This window comes from Astyanax mexicanus, chromosome 4 (genome assembly GCF_023375975.1).
Source record: "Astyanax mexicanus isolate ESR-SI-001 chromosome 4, AstMex3_surface, whole genome shotgun sequence".
Lineage (NCBI taxonomy): Eukaryota > Metazoa > Chordata > Actinopteri > Characiformes > Acestrorhamphidae > Astyanax > Astyanax mexicanus.
The window spans coordinates 21,649,766-21,668,347 of NC_064411.1; the positions used below are offsets into that span (position 1 = coordinate 21,649,766).

Below are 18,582 nucleotides of genomic sequence, written 5' to 3' on the forward strand. Positions count from 1 at the left end.
GAGTTAAAAAAGAAAAGAAAATGTTTAACAAAACATAGAATGAGCAAGGCTTTTTGGAGTATGTGAATTTATTCTATTTTCCCAGTTAAACTCTGGAAAAACATTACACCTTCTCCCACATATATATAGGTCAGAAATAAATACAGACACTTAAAACGTATGTTCTATATAAAATTGTTATGTTGTATTGCTAAATCATTTCTCCAAAGCATATTGAGATGCAAGATGCAAGAGATGTGCATTTATTTTAACAAAAACATATTACTTGCCCAAAACCATTTTTAAGAATGTATTTAATCAGTCTTAGACAGAAACTTCATGTACTGTTTACATTAAAATGATGGTTTGATTATTATTACACACAAAGGATAATGCATGCTTATATGTAACAATGTGAATAATGTGAATCCACCAGTGATTGAATGGAAACTGATTCTACACATCAGCAGTTGATTAAAAACTGAGTGAAGGCCTGAATAAAAATACTCACACAGCTCTTCTGGATATTTTAACTACTGGCAGAAGCCTCAGAAGACACTCCTCTGATGGATGATATTTACTGAGGTTAAACTCCTCCAGCTCTTCTTCTGAGTTCACCAACACAAACGCCAGAGCTGACCACTGAGCAGGAGAGAGCCTGGCCTGTTGAAGACGACGCTCACCACCTCTCCTCAGGTATTTCTGCACTTCCTGCACCAGAGAATGATCATTCAGTTCATTCAGACAGTGGAACAGATTGATGGATTTCTCTGGAGATGAGTTCTCCTCAATCTTCTTCTTGATGTATTTGATGGTTTGCTTATTGCTGTGAGAGATCCTCTCTGTCTGTGTCAGTACGACTCGTAACAGATTCTGATTAGACTTCAGTGAGAGACCCAGGAGGAAACGAAGGAACAGGTCCAGGTGTCCACTCTCACTCTGTAAGGCCCTGTCTATGGCACTGCTGAGGAAGTCAGTCATTGTTGACCTGCTGAAGAGTTCAGATAGTTCAGTGTTTTGGTTTTTAGTGGTTTGCTGATTCAGAACGCTTCTGTCAATGAAGCAGATGAATGCATATAAAGCAGCAAGAAACTCCTGAATGCTCAGATGTACAAAGCTGAAGACCTTCCCCAGGTGCAGCTCATGTTCCTCCCTGAAGATCTGGGTACACACTCCTGAGTACACTGACACTTCTTTAATATCGATACCACTCTCTCTTAGATCTTCCTCATAGAAGATCAGGTTTCCTTTCTCCAGCTGCTGGAACGCCAGTTTCCCCAGAGCCAGGATACTTGTTCTGGTCTGCTGAGGATCAGTGTCACTATTCCCACTGTACTTCTGGCTCTTGTGTTTGATCTGAAAGATCAGGAAGTGTGTGAACATCTGCGTCAGGGTTTTGGGAATTTCTCCACTCTCAGCTTCACTCAGCATTCTCTCTAGAACAGTGGCTGTAATCCAGCAGAAGACCGGTATGTGGCACATGATGTAGAGGCTTCTTGAAGACCTGATGTGTGTGAAGACTTTGTTGGCCAGGTCCTTATCTCTGATCCTCTTACTGAAGTACTCCTGTTTCTGAGGGTCACTGAAACCCCGCACTTCTGTTACCTGATCAAAACACTCCGGAGGGATCTGACTGACCGCTGCTGGTCGAGAGGTGATCCAGAGGAGAGCAGAGGGAAGCAGATTCCCCTTGATGAGGTTCGTCAGCAGGACATCCACTGAGGTTTGCTCTTCTATATTCATCAAGTTCTCATTGTTCTGGAAGTTCAGAGGCAGTCGACACTCATCCAGACCATCAAAAATGAACATGCTCTTGTAGCTCCTATAATGTCTTGGTTTTAAATCTTGTGTTTCTGGGAAAAAGCTCTGAAGAAGATTCACCAGACTGAGCTTCTTCTCCTTCATCAGATTCAGCTCTCTAAAAGGAAGTGGAAATATGAAGAGAATGTCCTGATTTACTTTTCCTTCAGACCAGTCCAGAATGAACTTCTGCACAGAGACTGTTTTTCCAATTCCAGCAACTCCTTTAGTCAGTACAGTTCTGATGGGTCGTTTCTGTTCTGGTAATGGTTTAAAGATGTCATTACATTTGATTGGTCTTTCCTCTGTTTTCCTTTTCCTGGATGCAGCTTCAATCTGTTTCACCTCATGTTCCTGATTGACATCTCCTCCATCTCCCTCTGTGATGTAGAGCTCTGTGTAGATCTCATTCAGAAGTGCTGACTTTACATGGCCTGAAATTCCTTCATTAAGTATCTGATATTTATTTTTCAGCTTGGATTTGAGCTTTCGTTGACATGCTGGGGCCAATTCTGATAACAGAGGAAGATAATAAGGAAAATGTAATTAGCTCTGATCTTCATGAAAGACCCCTGTGTAGAACAACTTTGATACAGTAGATAATTGTTATGTTCAAGGATACATTTGATGCTGTGACACAATATCTTATAATTACAAAATCCAGTTAACTACTGCTTATTATTCTAATTTGAAAAGCAGAACTCCTCTGAGGAAATAAATTAGCCCTTTAAGTTGGTCCCCATTCTCATGACCCAGAACTCTTACTGCTCTCTAGTGTGTTGGCGAGGTTTGTCTGATTCATGTTCCTCAGGATGTGCAGTGTGACCTTCAGCACCCCCTCCTTCTGATCATCCTCCACCTCTCCCTCAGAGCATGCTGGGTAATCTGGACTCAGGAGCTTCTTGAATGTGTTCAGCTCGTTCTCCACTAGAGAGATGAACTTCTCCTGCAGCTTCTGATTAAGAACAAACATCAGAGAATCAGTAAAGCTGTTACAGTACAGAGAGAGATGATGACACTGATCTGATGAGAAAATGAGTTATAGATGCTCTGGTCTGTAAAATGATTTAAACATCATGTTGCTGAGCAGCATCTTATTGCATTAATATCAACATTATTTAATATATAATACAGTTATAATACTCTATAAAACTGAAGGTGAATAAATTATGATTAGTATCAAAACTTTAAAGTAAAGTAACATTTATATGTAAAATAAATCAGGGAGATTCACATCATATATATGGTTCAGTACTAACCTTGAATATGTGGTCCAGTTTTTTTCTGGAAAAGTTGTTTTTCTTCTCACTGTGGATGAACAGAAAAGCCACACTGTAATCCACATTATTAAATCAGCTGATCTAAAAAAACGTGTTTCAATAAAATATGGTGAGATTATTAATAAAATAAAGAATAGCAGCAAATAACAGATACAAAGAAAATCTGTAATTAAAATAAAATGTAAATAAATGTATCAGGAATACCAGAACCAGGAGAGACACACGCTGATATGAGTCAAACAGTTTAAACAGTTTATTAACAAAAGGGACAAGCAGATAAGGATAGTCTAAAGCAGGCAGGGTCAGTAACATAAAGCCAGCATAATCAAACAACATACCAGTAGAGAGGATAAAGCAGAGTCGGTACACAGAGAAATAGACAGAAGTGGAATAAGCAGAAGGGTGGTCTAATAACAAGCAACAGAAAGCAACAAACAATAAACTGAGCAAGGCAAAAAGGGTAAACAGTAAAAGAGAAAGGGGTCAATAAACGATAAGGCAGAATAACAAACAGATACGTGTTGTAGAAGAGCTAGGGAACCTAGATTCAATACTGTACAGTACTGGAACATAGTTTTAGAAGCAATAATCCTAGCAAAAAAAAATTTTCCAGACACATAAAGCACTTTGTGGTTTGGCCACCAGATGGCGCTAATGTGCTCTGTGTCATAAAGCTTTGAGTGGAGAATATTTTTTGTACAGTTAGGAGAAACGATTCAGCGCTTATATAAGCTTTAGTTTACCATCAATAATATTTTAGATACGTTAGCAGAGCAATTTCAGCAGAAGTAGCATTAATTGTGTTTAATTTAGTATAAAAGAGGAGAGAACAGAGCACATGTACACACATGGACAAAATTGTTGGTACCCCGCGGTTAATGAAAGAAAAACCCACAATGGTCACAGAAATAATTAGAATCTGACAAAAGTAATAATAAATAAAAATGCTATGAAAATGAACATATGAAAGTCAGATATTGCTTTTCAGCCATGCTTCAACAGAAGTATATAAAATATATATAAAAATCTCATGAAACAGGCCTGGACAGAAATGATGGTACCCTTAACTTAATATTTTGTTGCACAACCTTTTAAGGTAATCACTGCAATTAAATGATTCCTGCAGCTCTCAGCAGGTATTTTGGTCCACTCCTCATGAGTTAACTGCTCCTGCTGTCTCAGGTTTGAAAGAGCCTTTTCCAGACGGCTCCATGTTTCAGTTCCTTCCAAAGATGCTCAATAGGATTTAGGTCAGGACTCATAGAAGCACTTCAGAATAGTCTAATGTTTCCTCTTAGCCAATCTTGGGTGTTTTTAGCTGTGTGTTTTGGGTCATTATCCTGTTGCAAGACCCATGACCTGCGACTGAGATCAAGCTTTCTGACACTGAGCAGCACTTTTCTCTCTAGAAGCTCTTGATAGTCTTGAGATATCATTGTACTCTGAACAGATTTAAGACCCCCTGTACCAGGTGCAGCAAAGCACCATGTTTCCACCATGTTTCACAGTAGGGACAGTGTTCTTTTCTTTATAGGCTTCATTTTTCTGTCTGTAAACATAGAGCTGATGTGTCTTGTCAAAAAGTTCCAGAAGCTTTGTGGCTTCTCAACATGTAGTTTAGCAATTTCCAGTCTAGCTTTTTAATGTTTTGTTTTTAACAATGGTGTCCTCCTTGGTCATCTTCCATTAAGTTCACTTTGGCCCAAACAGTGATGGTGTGATCTGACACTGATGCTCTTCAAGCTTAAAGTTCACCTTTAATCTCTTTAGAAGTTTTTCTGGACTTTTTGTTACCTTTCGTATTATCCGTCTCTTTGATTTGTCATCAATTTTCCTCCTGCGGCCACGTCCAGGGAGGTTAGCTACAGTCCTGTGGATGTTACATTTCTGAATAATATGTGAACTGTAGTCACAGGAAATTCAAGCTGCTTAAAAATGCTTAAAAAATAACCTTTAACTTTAACATGCTTTTAATTTAATTAAATTTTCTCCTGAAACAACTCTTTCCTTCACTTCCTCTGGTCCATGTTGAGTGTGGTACACACCACTTCACCAAACAGCACAGTGACTACCTGTAGCCCTATATATATATATATATATATATATATATATATATATATATATATATATATATATATATATATAGACACACTGATTGATTACAAGATTTAGACACCTGTGATGCTAATTAGTGGACACACCTTGATTTAACATGTGCCTTTAGTCACATTATTTTCAAAGGTACCACCATTTTTGTCCAGGCCTGTTTAATGAGTTTACTTTTTAAAACAATTATGTTGAAGCACAGTTGAAAATCAATGTCAGATTTTCATTTATTTATTTTCATAGATTTTTTATTTAGTATTACTTTTGTCAAATTCAAGTTATTTCTGTGACCATTGTGGGTTTTTCATTCACGCTTCATTTTCCTCCAAATCTCTCTCTCTCTTCCCCATGCTTTCTCACACACACACACACACACACACACAGCTGAAGGCATGTTTTCTCGTTCCAGGCTGCTAAAGGTGGAATATGGAGCTACTCTAGAGTTTATTTCCTCCATTAAAGCTCTCAGTTAAAATCAGTTACTCAGCACATTAAAATATTCTCATTTATACTGACATTAGCAATAAAACAACAAATAATCTAGTCTGCCAAACACAACACACTGCACAATGATTGTTGTCCCTTCACAGAATATTGTTGTGATTAATACAATTAAAGTTTTAATTTGACTGATATAACTTATATAAATATAATTTAGTTTTTCCAATCTAACACTGATGCTTTTATTCAAGGATAGGTCACATGGTGCACTGTTCAATATTTTATTATGTTTTTTTATATGACAAAATTACGAAAATTATTTAGATATTGTTTTTATCAGTATCACACACCCCTAATATAGATATATGTGTAATTCTCCAACCTGTAGCTGATGTTGTAATTTACTCTCATTGTTCAGGTCAGTCCGTCTAATCTAAACCCCGCCTCCCCATCACACCCAGCTGTGTACACTGATCATTACATACAGAAAAAAACTCACACTGACCTTCTGTGTGTGTGAGGGTGTGTGTGTGTGTTATATGGTTTAAAAAGATAAATTATAGTAAAAATCAGTAAAAGGGTTTTGGTGTTTCACTCACTGTGGGTCAGAGGTCATATCTTCACTGCTGAAATTAGGACGTTCCCCGAAGGACTGGTCACTCTTCATAGAAACACAGCTGGGTTCTGGAGAAGCTCCTCTCTGGGTTTCAGTTCTGTTAACATTAAACACAGTGAAACTCCAGCATTTACACAGTGAAACTCCAACACACAGCACATCTTTAATAAAGATCAGGAACTGAAGAGCTTCACTCTCAGAACAGAACAGTAGTTTAGTGCAGTGATGTACCGAGACCCAGAGCTTCCTCCTCCACTGCTGAGATCAGGAGGATGAATCATGGACCAATCACTCTTCATAGACACTCCACTGGGGGCTGGAGATGCTGCTCTCTTCTCCCTGTAAACAGATCTTCATGATGATCCATGATGAGAGTAAAGTGTGGAGTAATGTGTTCCTTTACTAAAACTTATTCACAGGTTCCAGACTAACTTCTTCATAACCGTCCCAGAAGCGTCCCGAAGCTTTCTGTCAGCTGCCCCAAACTGAAAAACGCTCGTCTAATAAATATACATATTTTAATTTCTTTAACAATACTGTTGAATATATCTGTGTGTTTGTTATGATGTCACAATGTCATCACCTGATTAGATCATATTTACTACATGTATTTTATAGATCTGTGACTAGTTAATAACATGTATTGGTAAGAGCTACACAATTACACAATTATACTGTATTATAAACTAAAAGGTATATTTTATACTGAACTCCAACAGAGATACAGATCAGAACAGAATAGAACAAGTCTTTCTGTGAGAAGCTTCATTCCACAGCTTTAATATCAAACCCAATCACTTCCATCTGATCTATATAAATGCAGCACATCAGGATTTTCTCATTTCTAATGCTAATGTAAACCCAGACAGCGTGTGGTAAAATCCGAAACGGATCCTCACAATGGATCTGGTACAGATTCCACTTTCACTACAGACAAATCGATCCGGATTTTGAGCAAATCGTCACATTTATGTAAAAGTATATGAACTATATTTTTGAACATAAATGTGCAACCACCACATACCATAGCAACCACCTAGCAACAGCATAAAATAACTACAGCAATACTGTTCCTGTGCCAGAAGGAAACATATATTAATATTAACTATTAGATATTAAAGGCAGATTTTTACTTTAAATAGAGATTAGAAACACATTCTACTATAAGAATAACTGGCTGGTTTGTTAAGCGTTTCTCTGTGTTTAAATACAGCACAGGGTTCTGACTCTGGTCCAGGAGAAACTCTGTTCTCAATATTTTAAAACTGTAAAATATGCAGATCACAGCTCCAGGATTAGAGCTGAAACCATTACAATACAAAACTACTTTACATATTAAACCCATCACTTAATTTACTCACTTTAGGACAGGAGGTCCTCCTCCACTGCTGGAGTTCTGAAGATCCATCATTTACTCTTCTTCATTCACACACAGCTGAACACTGCCGACACCGACCCCTGAGAACAGATCAGCCGTTACAATGTGCTGATGTGCTTTATTCTTACAATAATGACATTATCATCAGAACTGCATTAACAATACCTGATAAACTAACAAAACAAACAGAGAACGATACATAACAGTGTGATTTACCCTCATTACACATTATTCTACAGATTACAGAAACATTTACTGTTATAATAATTATTATAATTTAATTATTAGTAGTAATATTACTGCATTACACAACATTATAAATATACACACTGTTCTATTATAATTAATGATATTATTATTATGTTACTGAATCAGAATAGAGAGATTATTTAAGTATAATATAAAACAGCAGGATTAAAAACACTAACACACCACGTGATCTTGAGCTCCGTTGCTTGAGCTCCTGCTGGTTGAACAGCGCTACTGCATATAAACACGCCTTTATAGCAGTTCCGGTTTTTTATCTCCCCAACAGATCAAAGTCCACATTAAGCAGTAATGCGCTTTAAACAGCCTAAACTACACTGTGATCAATAAATATCAATCTATATCTGCGCATTTCTCTTCAGTTTACAGCATTATTGATCTGTTACAGCTGATTGTTCTCCAGCCGGTCTGATCTAGACCAGGTCCAGGTCTGATCCAGGCCCGGTTCAGATCTCCATGCTGATCCTGGTTCTTCCAGTGGAATCGGACACTGAGCTGAGCTTAAAGAACCGGTTCTGGATCTGAGGAACCTTTAGAACCGGTTCTGACTTTAAGCTACACGGTTCTGTTATACATTCTCTTCAGTTCTGAACTCACCGAGTGAATCCGGACTTCTGTCCTCTTCTAATGGAGGAGACTGAACTTACTTTCACTCTCTCCTTCACTGCGTCAAACCTCTCTCACTCTAAGCCCCGCCCCCTTGCTCTCTCACAGCGAATAGGCGCTGGGTGGGCGGAGCTATTGTTCGTTTTTGGCTATTGTCTGCCAATGATATCAAAGGGCTGAATGGAATGTTTGAATCCCCGCACTGCGCATGCTCTGACCCACATTTTATAACGTTTTCATGAGTTTTTCAGTTTGATGATTCTGTTTTCTTTGACCGCATTAAACAGCCTGAGCTCACTGTCCTTATTTATTTAAGGGTTACATAAAAGTAAATGACAATTAAACAAATAAAAAACAAATAAAATAAATAAACAATTTATAAACAAACTAAAGAAAATTTGTTTCTAATCACCTCTTTTACCTCAACTTCACACTGATACAGTGATTTACATCACTAAATCATTTCATTTACCTCTTAAATATAATTATTTTAAAATAAAAAAAAACAGTTTTCATGTATTTCATGTTCTCTGATGTGACTATACTGCACATGTGTGCACTGTGATAATAATGCTTGGAGAAAGGAGCACTGTCTCCATCTAGTGTCTTTGAGATGTTCTGCATTTTATATAAGGGTGGTTGACATGACATGGTCTTTTTTTTTGGTCCAGTGTGTCAAATATATGTAAATTATAGAAACATATGTCAAAAACTGTGGTGATATTGTTCAGAAATTGCTGATTTACATACCTGTCAAGTTTTAGATTTAAAAATAAGGGATATTTTCCTCTGTCCACTTAAAGCCGTCCCACCAGCCCAATGAAGGTTCAGTATCCCTTACATTTTAAGACAGGTTTAAAAAAAATCTAAAATAACCACATGTGAAACACTTACACTCTACAATTTGATTATCAGAATCTGAAATGTTGTGGACATTCCTACATATGTCATTCTTTTAATACAGCCAAATTAAAAACCCTTTTCTAGATATAAAAAAAAGTTAAGATTTCATGTTTTTTTTTGGCATAATGCACTCTTTTATATGATATATATTTTTTATTTAATGGATTTAAAATTGAACAAAGGGTGCACAAATTCTGCAAAATGACTGTTGGTGACCTAAAAATAGTATCATGAGCTTTTACTAAAAGGACATGGACCAGATATGTTCCATCAGTAAAAATTAGTCCTAAGGGGTCTACACAATTAATAATCTTTAATTAATACTTCTTTCTTTTGATCACTCCACCCCTGATCAGTTCAGTTCATTTCGGTCCTCTCCACATTTCTAGTTAAACTGAGTCACAAACTTTAATTTTTTTTATTTTAAGAGGTTTAATCTGTGTGTTTTATTTCGGAGACGAGTATTTTTAAGCAGCTATCAGAAAATTTTCATCATAGTTTCCATGATAAGCCTACCGTTACCTTTCTTTTAGAAAAATCGCTGTATATCCAGATATGTTTTAACATCAGCTGCTCCAACGAGCTGCCTGAACTCACAGCGACGGGGGGCTTCCCCACACTGACTCTCCTTTGCAAGCTGATTGGCTGTTTCTCCTGAAAGTCGGGACTTTCTCCTTGAACCGGCACCATGATTGGTTAAGAGACACAGAGCGGTCAGTGCCCTGTCTCCTCAATAATATATATATTTTTATTTAAATATAATATGGGAAATTTTACGCGAAAATACTAATACGGGAGGACGGCGGGAAAGAGGAGTAAAATACAGTAGTTTCCCGGCCAAAACGGGAGACTTGACAGGTATGGATTTATGTAAACTTACAGAGCATTGATAGTATAATTTTTTTTATCACAATTTTCAGTAAAACCAAAAAAAATGCTCACATGGTGTGACTGTTCCAATCACATTTCATGAAATTATATTTTTAATAAAAACAAGTAAATGAGGACTTCCAGTTGGACATGATATGAGTAGCAGGGTGAGTGGTGAGCTCCTGGTCTAACTGGAGGATAAAACCCTCACTATCCAGCTGATCACCAACGTCAATAGAAATTAATTTCAGGTTGAATGTTGGTCATGAGTCAGATTAAAAAAATGACGTCAGGATAAAATCTAAAACTGTTACGTACCTGCACTCTTAAAAATTAAACTAACTTTAACTCAGAATAACTTGATGGATGAGTGGAAGAACCGGTTCTGCATCTGAGGAACCTTTAGAACTGGTTCTGACTTTAAGCTACACGGTTCTTTTCTACATTCTCTTCAGTTCTAAACTTACCGAGTGAATCCGGACTTCTGTCCTCTTCTAATGGAGGAGACTGAACTTACTTTCACTCTCTCCTTCACTGCGTCACACCTGTCTCTCTCTAAACCCCGCCCCCCTGCTCTCTCACAGCGAATAGGCGCTGGGTGGGCGGAGAATTGTTCGTTGTTGGCTATTGTAAGCCAATCATATCACAGGGCTGAATGGAATGTTTGAATATTCAGTCTGAAGTTTCTCCCACACAGCTGTAAAACCCCCAGTTTTCACACCGAGTTCAGCTACCCGTCCAAAAGTGCTCCTCCCCGCACTGCGCATGCTCTGACCCACATTTTATAACGTTTTCATGAGTTTTTCATGATGATTCTGTTTTCCATGACTGCATTAAACAGCTTGAGCTCACTGTCATTATTTATTTAAGGGTTATGTACCTGGAACGATTCTGCTCCACCCCTGGACTGCAGATCCAGTCACCTCACCACGTTGTGTCAATAATTTCACAGGAGTCAGAACTGTCACCTCTGTGGTTTATTGCTCTGAGTTGCAAAAGAGAACAATATTTTATGTCAGTGAGAGGGCACAGCGTAGAAACTCCTCCCCCTTCAGCTATCAGCACAGACTGGTTAACAGTAATGGAGAAACACTGCCCCCTACTGTCCAAAACTTATAATACACAGAATATAACATACCTGAGTTGCAAAAGAGAACAATATTTCATGTCAGTGAGAGGGCACAGCGTAGAAACTCCTGAGATAATATAAAAAAAAAAATCTCAAATTTCCAGTAGCAGGACCATGTAAATAGAGCATTAGCTAGCTAGCTGAGACTATCAAACTGACTAGCTTCAACCCCCCCTCGACATAAATCCCCCTTTACAACTACGGCAGATTTATGTGAAATGAAATAAAATAATAATATAATATTTTAGGAATCTTTTTTTGTACCATTTAAATGTGCACTAATTGCCTGTGGCTGTGTGTGTGTGTTTTCTAAGCTGCATGGCTGTCTTAAAGAGACATTACCTTATGCTAAGCTACATTCAGTAAAGTGCTTTTAGCATTTTAACCATCTTTATCAATTAACAAAGTTTTAACATGATGAGTATTATTAACTTATTATTGACTATTTTAGTTACTTTAGTATATTAACAGTTTAGAAATTTTAGAGTTTATGATATAACCATATTTTAATGTGGGTTACGCAAGTATCAATAAATCTGTACTAATTTGTATTTAGCCAGTACTACCTGATAATCTTTGTAGACATCATTTTGGTTATAGTTATATTTGTACACAGAACTAATGAAAGCTTCACTGCATCTGGTGTGGAGCAGGATCCTCGTGCTGATCATCATCATAAAACATGGCTGTGGGAAAGGTTAGAAATGGCAGTATTTTTGTTACTTATCACACTGATGAAAGTCTTTACTCTGTGTAGGTCTGTGAGAATCAATCTGCCATTGACATAGTAATCAGTGGTGAACCAGACCCTGATGGTGAGGAACACTCAAGCAGTATCAAAAACCAAACCCCAGCATCAGCCCTTCAGACATTAATGAGCATCTTCACATCAACAGCCTTCCATCCAATAGCAAACCAGGTTCCAGCATCAGCTCTTCAGCCATTAATGAGCATCTTTTTGGGAAGCAGGAAATGATAGTAAGTCTAAGCAAGCGTGTCTCTTACTGTATGAAAAGCAGAGAACAAACACACTTCATGCGTACAATAAATAATCTTATTTGGGGCAGCTTCAGTCGATTACGGCCACACTCAGGGTTGCCAGGTTCAACAAAAATATCCAGTCCAAAGTCAGTCTAAAACCCGTCCTTCAGAAACTCAAACTAGCCCAAACATGGCAAAACTACTACTGAGTGTAGGACTTAGTGTTTTGTTTTTAAGGGATTTATTATCACTATTGATATTTATAATAAAGTCATTACTATTATAAATTTGTGTTTTATTTGTTCTTTTATAACAGTTTTATTTCCCATGTTTTTAAATGGGAAAGTTAAATTTATATTTACTTTGTATCTGGAGAAAACTGATTAACAGTTACTAATGATCTGAATGAAATGGATATAAGCTTACTAAATGTACAAATTATTTAATTTTTTTTTTTATCCAAAAAGCAGCTGAGAAACAGCTGGGCCTTCCCACATCCAATAATTCGGGATCAGGGATCCCGATCAGGGATCCAGGTGGTGGTGTAAAAGGAGAAGTCCTGCCACGCCACCTATGGACCTTGCTGAACCCTCTGTGCACTGGGGTCGGCCGCTTCAAGTCTTCCTTAAAAGAAGTGGGGTTTGATGGATAGTGCAGCGTGTGAGTGTGGTGAACCTGAATAGACTGCTGAACATATATTTACGGGCAGCCCACTATTTAGCCCACACTCAGTATCTGACCTAGTTGACTTAGACCCAGAGACAAGGGTGTGGCTGCATGACACTGAGTTGGCCATCTGATGGTGTACAAAAGAAGAAGCAGCTCATCTCACGAGAGAATGAAGATTCATTTGTCATTATGTCTGACGAGAGCCTGAACAGAACCACTGAAGTCCCCACGTTCGGTCCCGTTTCTTTGGCTCGCAGTTCATTGGCCATTCGACAGTAGATGACTTGGTGGAATGTTTCAACGTAGGCCATATGCCATTTAACTTATAACAATTAATCAAAATTAGACACATTGTTCATACCTGATATATTTATAATACTTGTATTGGTCTTTTATGTTTGGCATGGACCCATTGTTCCCAGCCTAAAATAAGAATATTTATTACCAAGCTATTTTCATACAAAAAAAAAAACATTAAAACAGCAACACATCTAAAAAAACATGAGAATAAGTAAAAGGATGACATAACTTATCATAACTTTGCATAAAGTGTTACGCATTTTATACATTTTTATATTCTGTTTTTATTTTTCTTATTGGCAGGAGTTTACAAAAGAATATGGTCTCTTTGTCAATGGATGGACCGAATGTAAATTGGAGGTTTGTTGAGCTCATACAACAAAAAGAATATGGTGAGCAATTTGCTGTGGCTCAGTAGCTCAATTTGAAATTGTCGGAAGCTCTGTCCTCCATACGCTCCGAGAACTCTTTCAAGAGTGGTTTCCTGATGTGGCAGATTGAGAAAGTGCTCAAAGCCCTACACTCTTTCTTCAGCTGTTCACCAGCAAGAAGAGAGAACTTCAGTTCTGCAACAAAATCCTCAGTATTACTTTACCTTTCTGTGGCCACCGGAGGCTTAAACAAAATTGCCGGCCATTGAAAGAGCAGTTGAAGTTTGGCCCTCTAATGTAAAGTATGTGGAACTGATCAAAACAAAGAAGCTTCCCAACCCAGGGTCATCATCATATGACACGATTACTGTGCCCCGAATGGATAACACAACAAAGCCTCAAGGAGCACATGGGGAGGTAAACAAAACAGGAGAACTGAGGACAGGAGCAGAAGATAGACACAGGCTACAGGTGTGACAGAAACACTTGTTGGGTTTTGTTTTGCCTCTTAACAGTATGGATTATCTAATTGTACGTTATTAAAAAAAATAAAATACATCTGAGTTCAGCTTCAGAGAAACGCAGGTTTATTTCGCTTGATCACCCTTGGCCAGGTATATATACACACATGCATATGGTTCACACACACACAAACACACACACACACACAGGAGAACACATTACTATTGATTAAACACAAGGATCTTTTATTCTCTTAAAGGATAGCTAGAGCCCAGGTCATAGGTCATAGCCTATATTTTGCTACTAAATTTTTTATATAAATAAAAAACTAATAAGAAAGCTAATAAGTATTAAAACTCCAACACACACTAAGGAGACGAGCAAAACAGAAAAGAGAGAGCAGTTATTAATACTAACTAGTGAAATTGATAAGAAGACTGCCGAGCTGTGACACATGGGAGACATATAAAAACACAGTCAAACAACTGTATGTTTTATAGATTATCTCTGGCAGAAGTATGGTGCTGAACGGTACGGAACAAGCTGAAACTTCAAACTTACATATTTGTGCTGTTTGTAGGTAAAAAGGTAGTAAAGGCTGTTTTGTCGAGTTCTCTTAACAGAGCACTTTTATGTTAATTTGATTATTTGAAATTATTTTTGCTAATAGAAAGTCAGTAATGTTCTGTAAAATGGACTGAATTTCTTATTTTAATTCAGTTAAACTTTTTTGTATACTGTCTCATTTTTGCCACAGCAGTAGTATTATTTCTTCTTGTCAGAGGTACTAACAAGGTTTTAAAAGTCATTAAATTTGAGCTTTAAAAATGTGCAGATACCCTGCCAGTGATGAACGTGATTACCGGCCTGGGAAGAGGCTCTCATAACAGGGCAGATGAACTCCGGTCAGACCGGCTGGAGGCAGCGTTAGCTCCTTTTATAAACAATTTTTCTTTTGAATTTAATAAACTTTTCTCTCTTAAAATGACTCATTTTGCTTGTTGTCTTTTTATTGTCACTATGCTTATTGTAGGATCAAACTAGTGGGTAAGGGAAAATTTCACACTTTTATTTAAAAAAAATATATAAAGCATGTTATGTTTTTGTTTTATGCCACCAAAAAATATCAAAATAGATTAACTGACTATGTATAACTGTACTATTGTGTGAAACGTAGCTTAGTTTGATGATTTAGCTTTGATGAATTAAACAAACTATTTATTATATTATGGTTACATAACTCATGCATTTCTACAAAGAATCTAAACAGAAATAAATACAACTGACCATACAGAGTATGAAGTGAGGGAAAGTGTGTAAAAAAGGAAAAGATTATTATTTAATTTAACAAAGTTTTATTTTTATATAATGGAAAGTTATCTCACCCCTGCAGTACATACCATTAAAGCCTCTGTTCCAGCAGTTATACATGTTGCTGTTTCGTTATATAAACTAGGCTCGTGTGCCGAGTATCGCGTTACCGCCAACCAGTTTGGCATCCATAAAAGCACAGTTAAGAAATGTGTATATCTATTTTTGTAAAGGTATGGTACAGTCTCCTATCAAACAACTAATAAAAGTCCCAAATGAACACGAAGCCCTGGAGCTGGTAAACAGATTTGAGGCAACTTCCCGTCTACCTCAGATTATGGGAGTGATGGACGGAACACGTTCCTGTTCTGCCCCCTCAGATGACTACAAAGATTTAGTGAACAGAAAAGGTTGTTCCTCTTCTGTGCTGCAGGAAGTTGTTGATGAGAGAGGACTGTAAGTGAGTTTCAGAGCATATTTTTTCACATTCCACATTTGCATTTTTATTTTATACAGTACTGTGCAAAAGTTTTATTCCATCAGCAGCTCACCTGATTTACTGTTAAACCCTGAATTACTCAATGTAATAATTGTAATTTCTGAATTACATAATTTAATAAGTAAAATAAACATGAGTGTGATTAATGTCACCTTTAATACAAAGTAAAAAGGAAAATAAAGTGTGGAAAGTGCAGTAAAACAAACTGTGTATAATTAATTACGCAACATTTACTGAATGTGGCATCACAGCATATTACACTTTTTATATTTGATTCATTTCTTTTAAACACTCTTCATGCAGCTGCAAAGAAAGAAATATTAGCTAATATCAACTCAGCCTGACCGTTTAATTATAATTTAAAGACACATAACAGAAAACCTGCAATAACTAAACCAACACTAAAATATTACACTTAAAGTACTTAAACAATGTAGATTTTTCATATTAGTTCAAATTCATTCTTTCATGCCAATCAAGTAGAAATGTTGAAAGCTAGTCAGACACACAGGAAAGTACAAAAGTACCACATCCCTAGAAACTAAGCTAAATCAGATCTTAACATTATGCAGCTGAACCAGACTCAAACTTTTTTTCAAAAAAACATTTTATGGCCATTACCATGTTATAGTTCTATAAAACAAGGTAGTTAATACGTAGCTTGAACTTGATAGGCTTCATTCAGTGGTACTGTCTAGTTTGCTAAGATACCTCAAAACCATTTCTAACCCTTTTATATGCAGAATAATTAAAGTATACTTTTTTCTGCTTATACTACATACTACATTTTAGCTATATAATCTGTATTCCGGTATACGTTGATGAAATATATACTTTATTTGGCTGTGCTAATTTTGTACTAGTGATGTACTTAATAAAATATATACTTAGCATTACTTTGTAAAACATTTTCACTTTTAATAAGTGTGTCTGGGGGCATATAATAAAACTACTTCAGTCAAATTTTGTGTTGCTCATTTTGTGTGTTAAAACTCTTTTACTTTGAAAGTTTATTTTAGTTGTGTTTATTTTATTTTAGGTAAAAGAACTTTAACAGCTGATGTTTGTAATAAGATATCTAGCTTTTCATTGTTCAGTTTATGTTCTCTCCTCAAAATGAATGTGACATCAAATCCACACTTAAATCACACTTTTAATATGGTTTTAATGTTCAGCTGTACAAAAAACATACTTAAATTGTATTAAGTAGTGGCAGAAATAACATAAGTAGTATACTCAGTATGAATTTAGTGCACATTTATATATTTAAATTATAAACACGTAGAAATCAAGTACAAATTAGTGGTTCCAAAATAACACAGCTTAAGTACAGACCTATTTTAGCATAATTCATGTAAACTTTTTCACAAGGGAAGAGTTGTTCTGTTAGCCAATTATGTAGCCACTATACTCAAGCATTTAGAAAGCCAGTCAATCCTACAGACAAAAATATAATATGTCCTACATAATCTAAACAGGATGGGATTTACTCTAAAAGGGTAGTTAGGTTAGCTTGATTAGCTGGTATTTTAACCTATTTAAATGCCAGCTTTATTTTTGTAATTTTTCTGCCTAAATCTTGAGAAAATCTATTCAAGCATTACATAAAAAGGTTTCATATTTGATAGGAAACATTACTGAAAATATGAATTTTAATACAAATAAGAATAAAAATATTTAATTAAATCTGCAACTATAGATTAAAAAAAATAGTGAATAAAATAATTTACTGTATAAAAATTTTAATTACGCTTTCCTGAGCTTCATTTTAAAATCAGTATTTTTGTGAATATAAATAAAAACATTTAATGTCCCCCAAAACATTTTATAGACATTTTATGTCTATTTTCAAACCTTTTTTAAACAAATGATTAAGTGGAGTAGAGAGTGAACAAGCAGCCTCTCCAAGTGTCCTGATGAACCGAGTCGCTGCGCTTTCCTCCGAGCGTTAGCGCTGTGATGCTACTCGGCAATGCTGCATCAGGAGGAGGCGTGTGCTCGTCTTCTTCACCCTCCTGGTGTTGGAGCATCACTAGTGATAGGGGGAGGAGTCTTAATGAGTGGGTTGGGTAATTGGTTGTGTAAATTGGGAAGAAAATGGGGAAAAAAAATTAATTTAAACTTCAGAGAAAGCCTCTCCACCCACACTGCAGTAGGATGTCCAGGTAACAGCCGACACTGATTTAAATCCTTTAAAGAGAACAGCATCTAATTTTATACATATTAGAGTTTGAGATGCTGCAACATCAATATGCTATGTAAGTAATTATCTTAGAGTATTACATCAAATAGAGAAATGCAATACACAATACTTAATTAAAACTAAAATAATATCATAATGTCGTGCTCTCCGGCAAATATTTTATATTTATTTATATATTATTTATTATTTATTATTATTTATATATTATTTTATATTCCGGCAAGAGTGTAAGAGACTAAGAGACAGATTAAAAACGGATTAAAGTACGAAAAAAAAATCACTCATTGCCCCCTTAATCCAACACAAAATTTTCCACGGACCCCCGGCCCCGAAAAAAAAAAACATTTCCCACCCCTTTCCTCGGCCGGGTCGGGCTCAAGAAAATGGTCTGTGATAGGCGTCTGTTTTTTT

General features: G+C 36.5%; 1 protein-coding gene and 1 pseudogene across 8 annotated transcripts in view; both read right to left on the reverse strand.

Moving 5' to 3' along the window:
* Positions 1-10,798, reverse strand: part of LOC111196704 (NLR family CARD domain-containing protein 3-like) — a 124,074-nt gene extending 113,276 nt beyond the window's left edge. For 3 of the 8 annotated variants that reach the window (XM_049477100.1, XM_049477099.1, XM_049477085.1), the window contains exons 1-7: positions 8,465-8,551; positions 7,584-7,680; positions 6,454-6,573; positions 6,206-6,319; positions 3,039-3,087; positions 2,545-2,734; positions 491-2,291 (exon numbers count right to left, since the gene is read on the reverse strand). In XM_049477100.1, coding sequence (XP_049333057.1) covers positions 491-2,291; positions 2,545-2,734; positions 3,039-3,087; positions 6,206-6,319; positions 6,454-6,573; positions 7,584-7,633 — 2,324 coding nt within the window. In that variant the 5' untranslated portion in view covers positions 7,634-7,680; positions 8,465-8,551. Of the gene's footprint in view, positions 1-490; positions 2,292-2,544; positions 2,735-3,038; positions 3,088-6,205; positions 6,320-6,453; positions 6,574-7,583; positions 7,681-8,464; positions 8,552-10,713 lie in introns of those variants that run through there. The other 5 variants (XM_049477092.1, XM_049477090.1, XM_049477091.1 and 2 more) reach the window with 4 other exon arrangements.
* The window catches only part of LOC125801440 (zinc finger protein 239-like), a 91,483-nt pseudogene that overhangs the window by 47,189 nt on the left and 25,712 nt on the right, over positions 1-18,582 (reverse strand).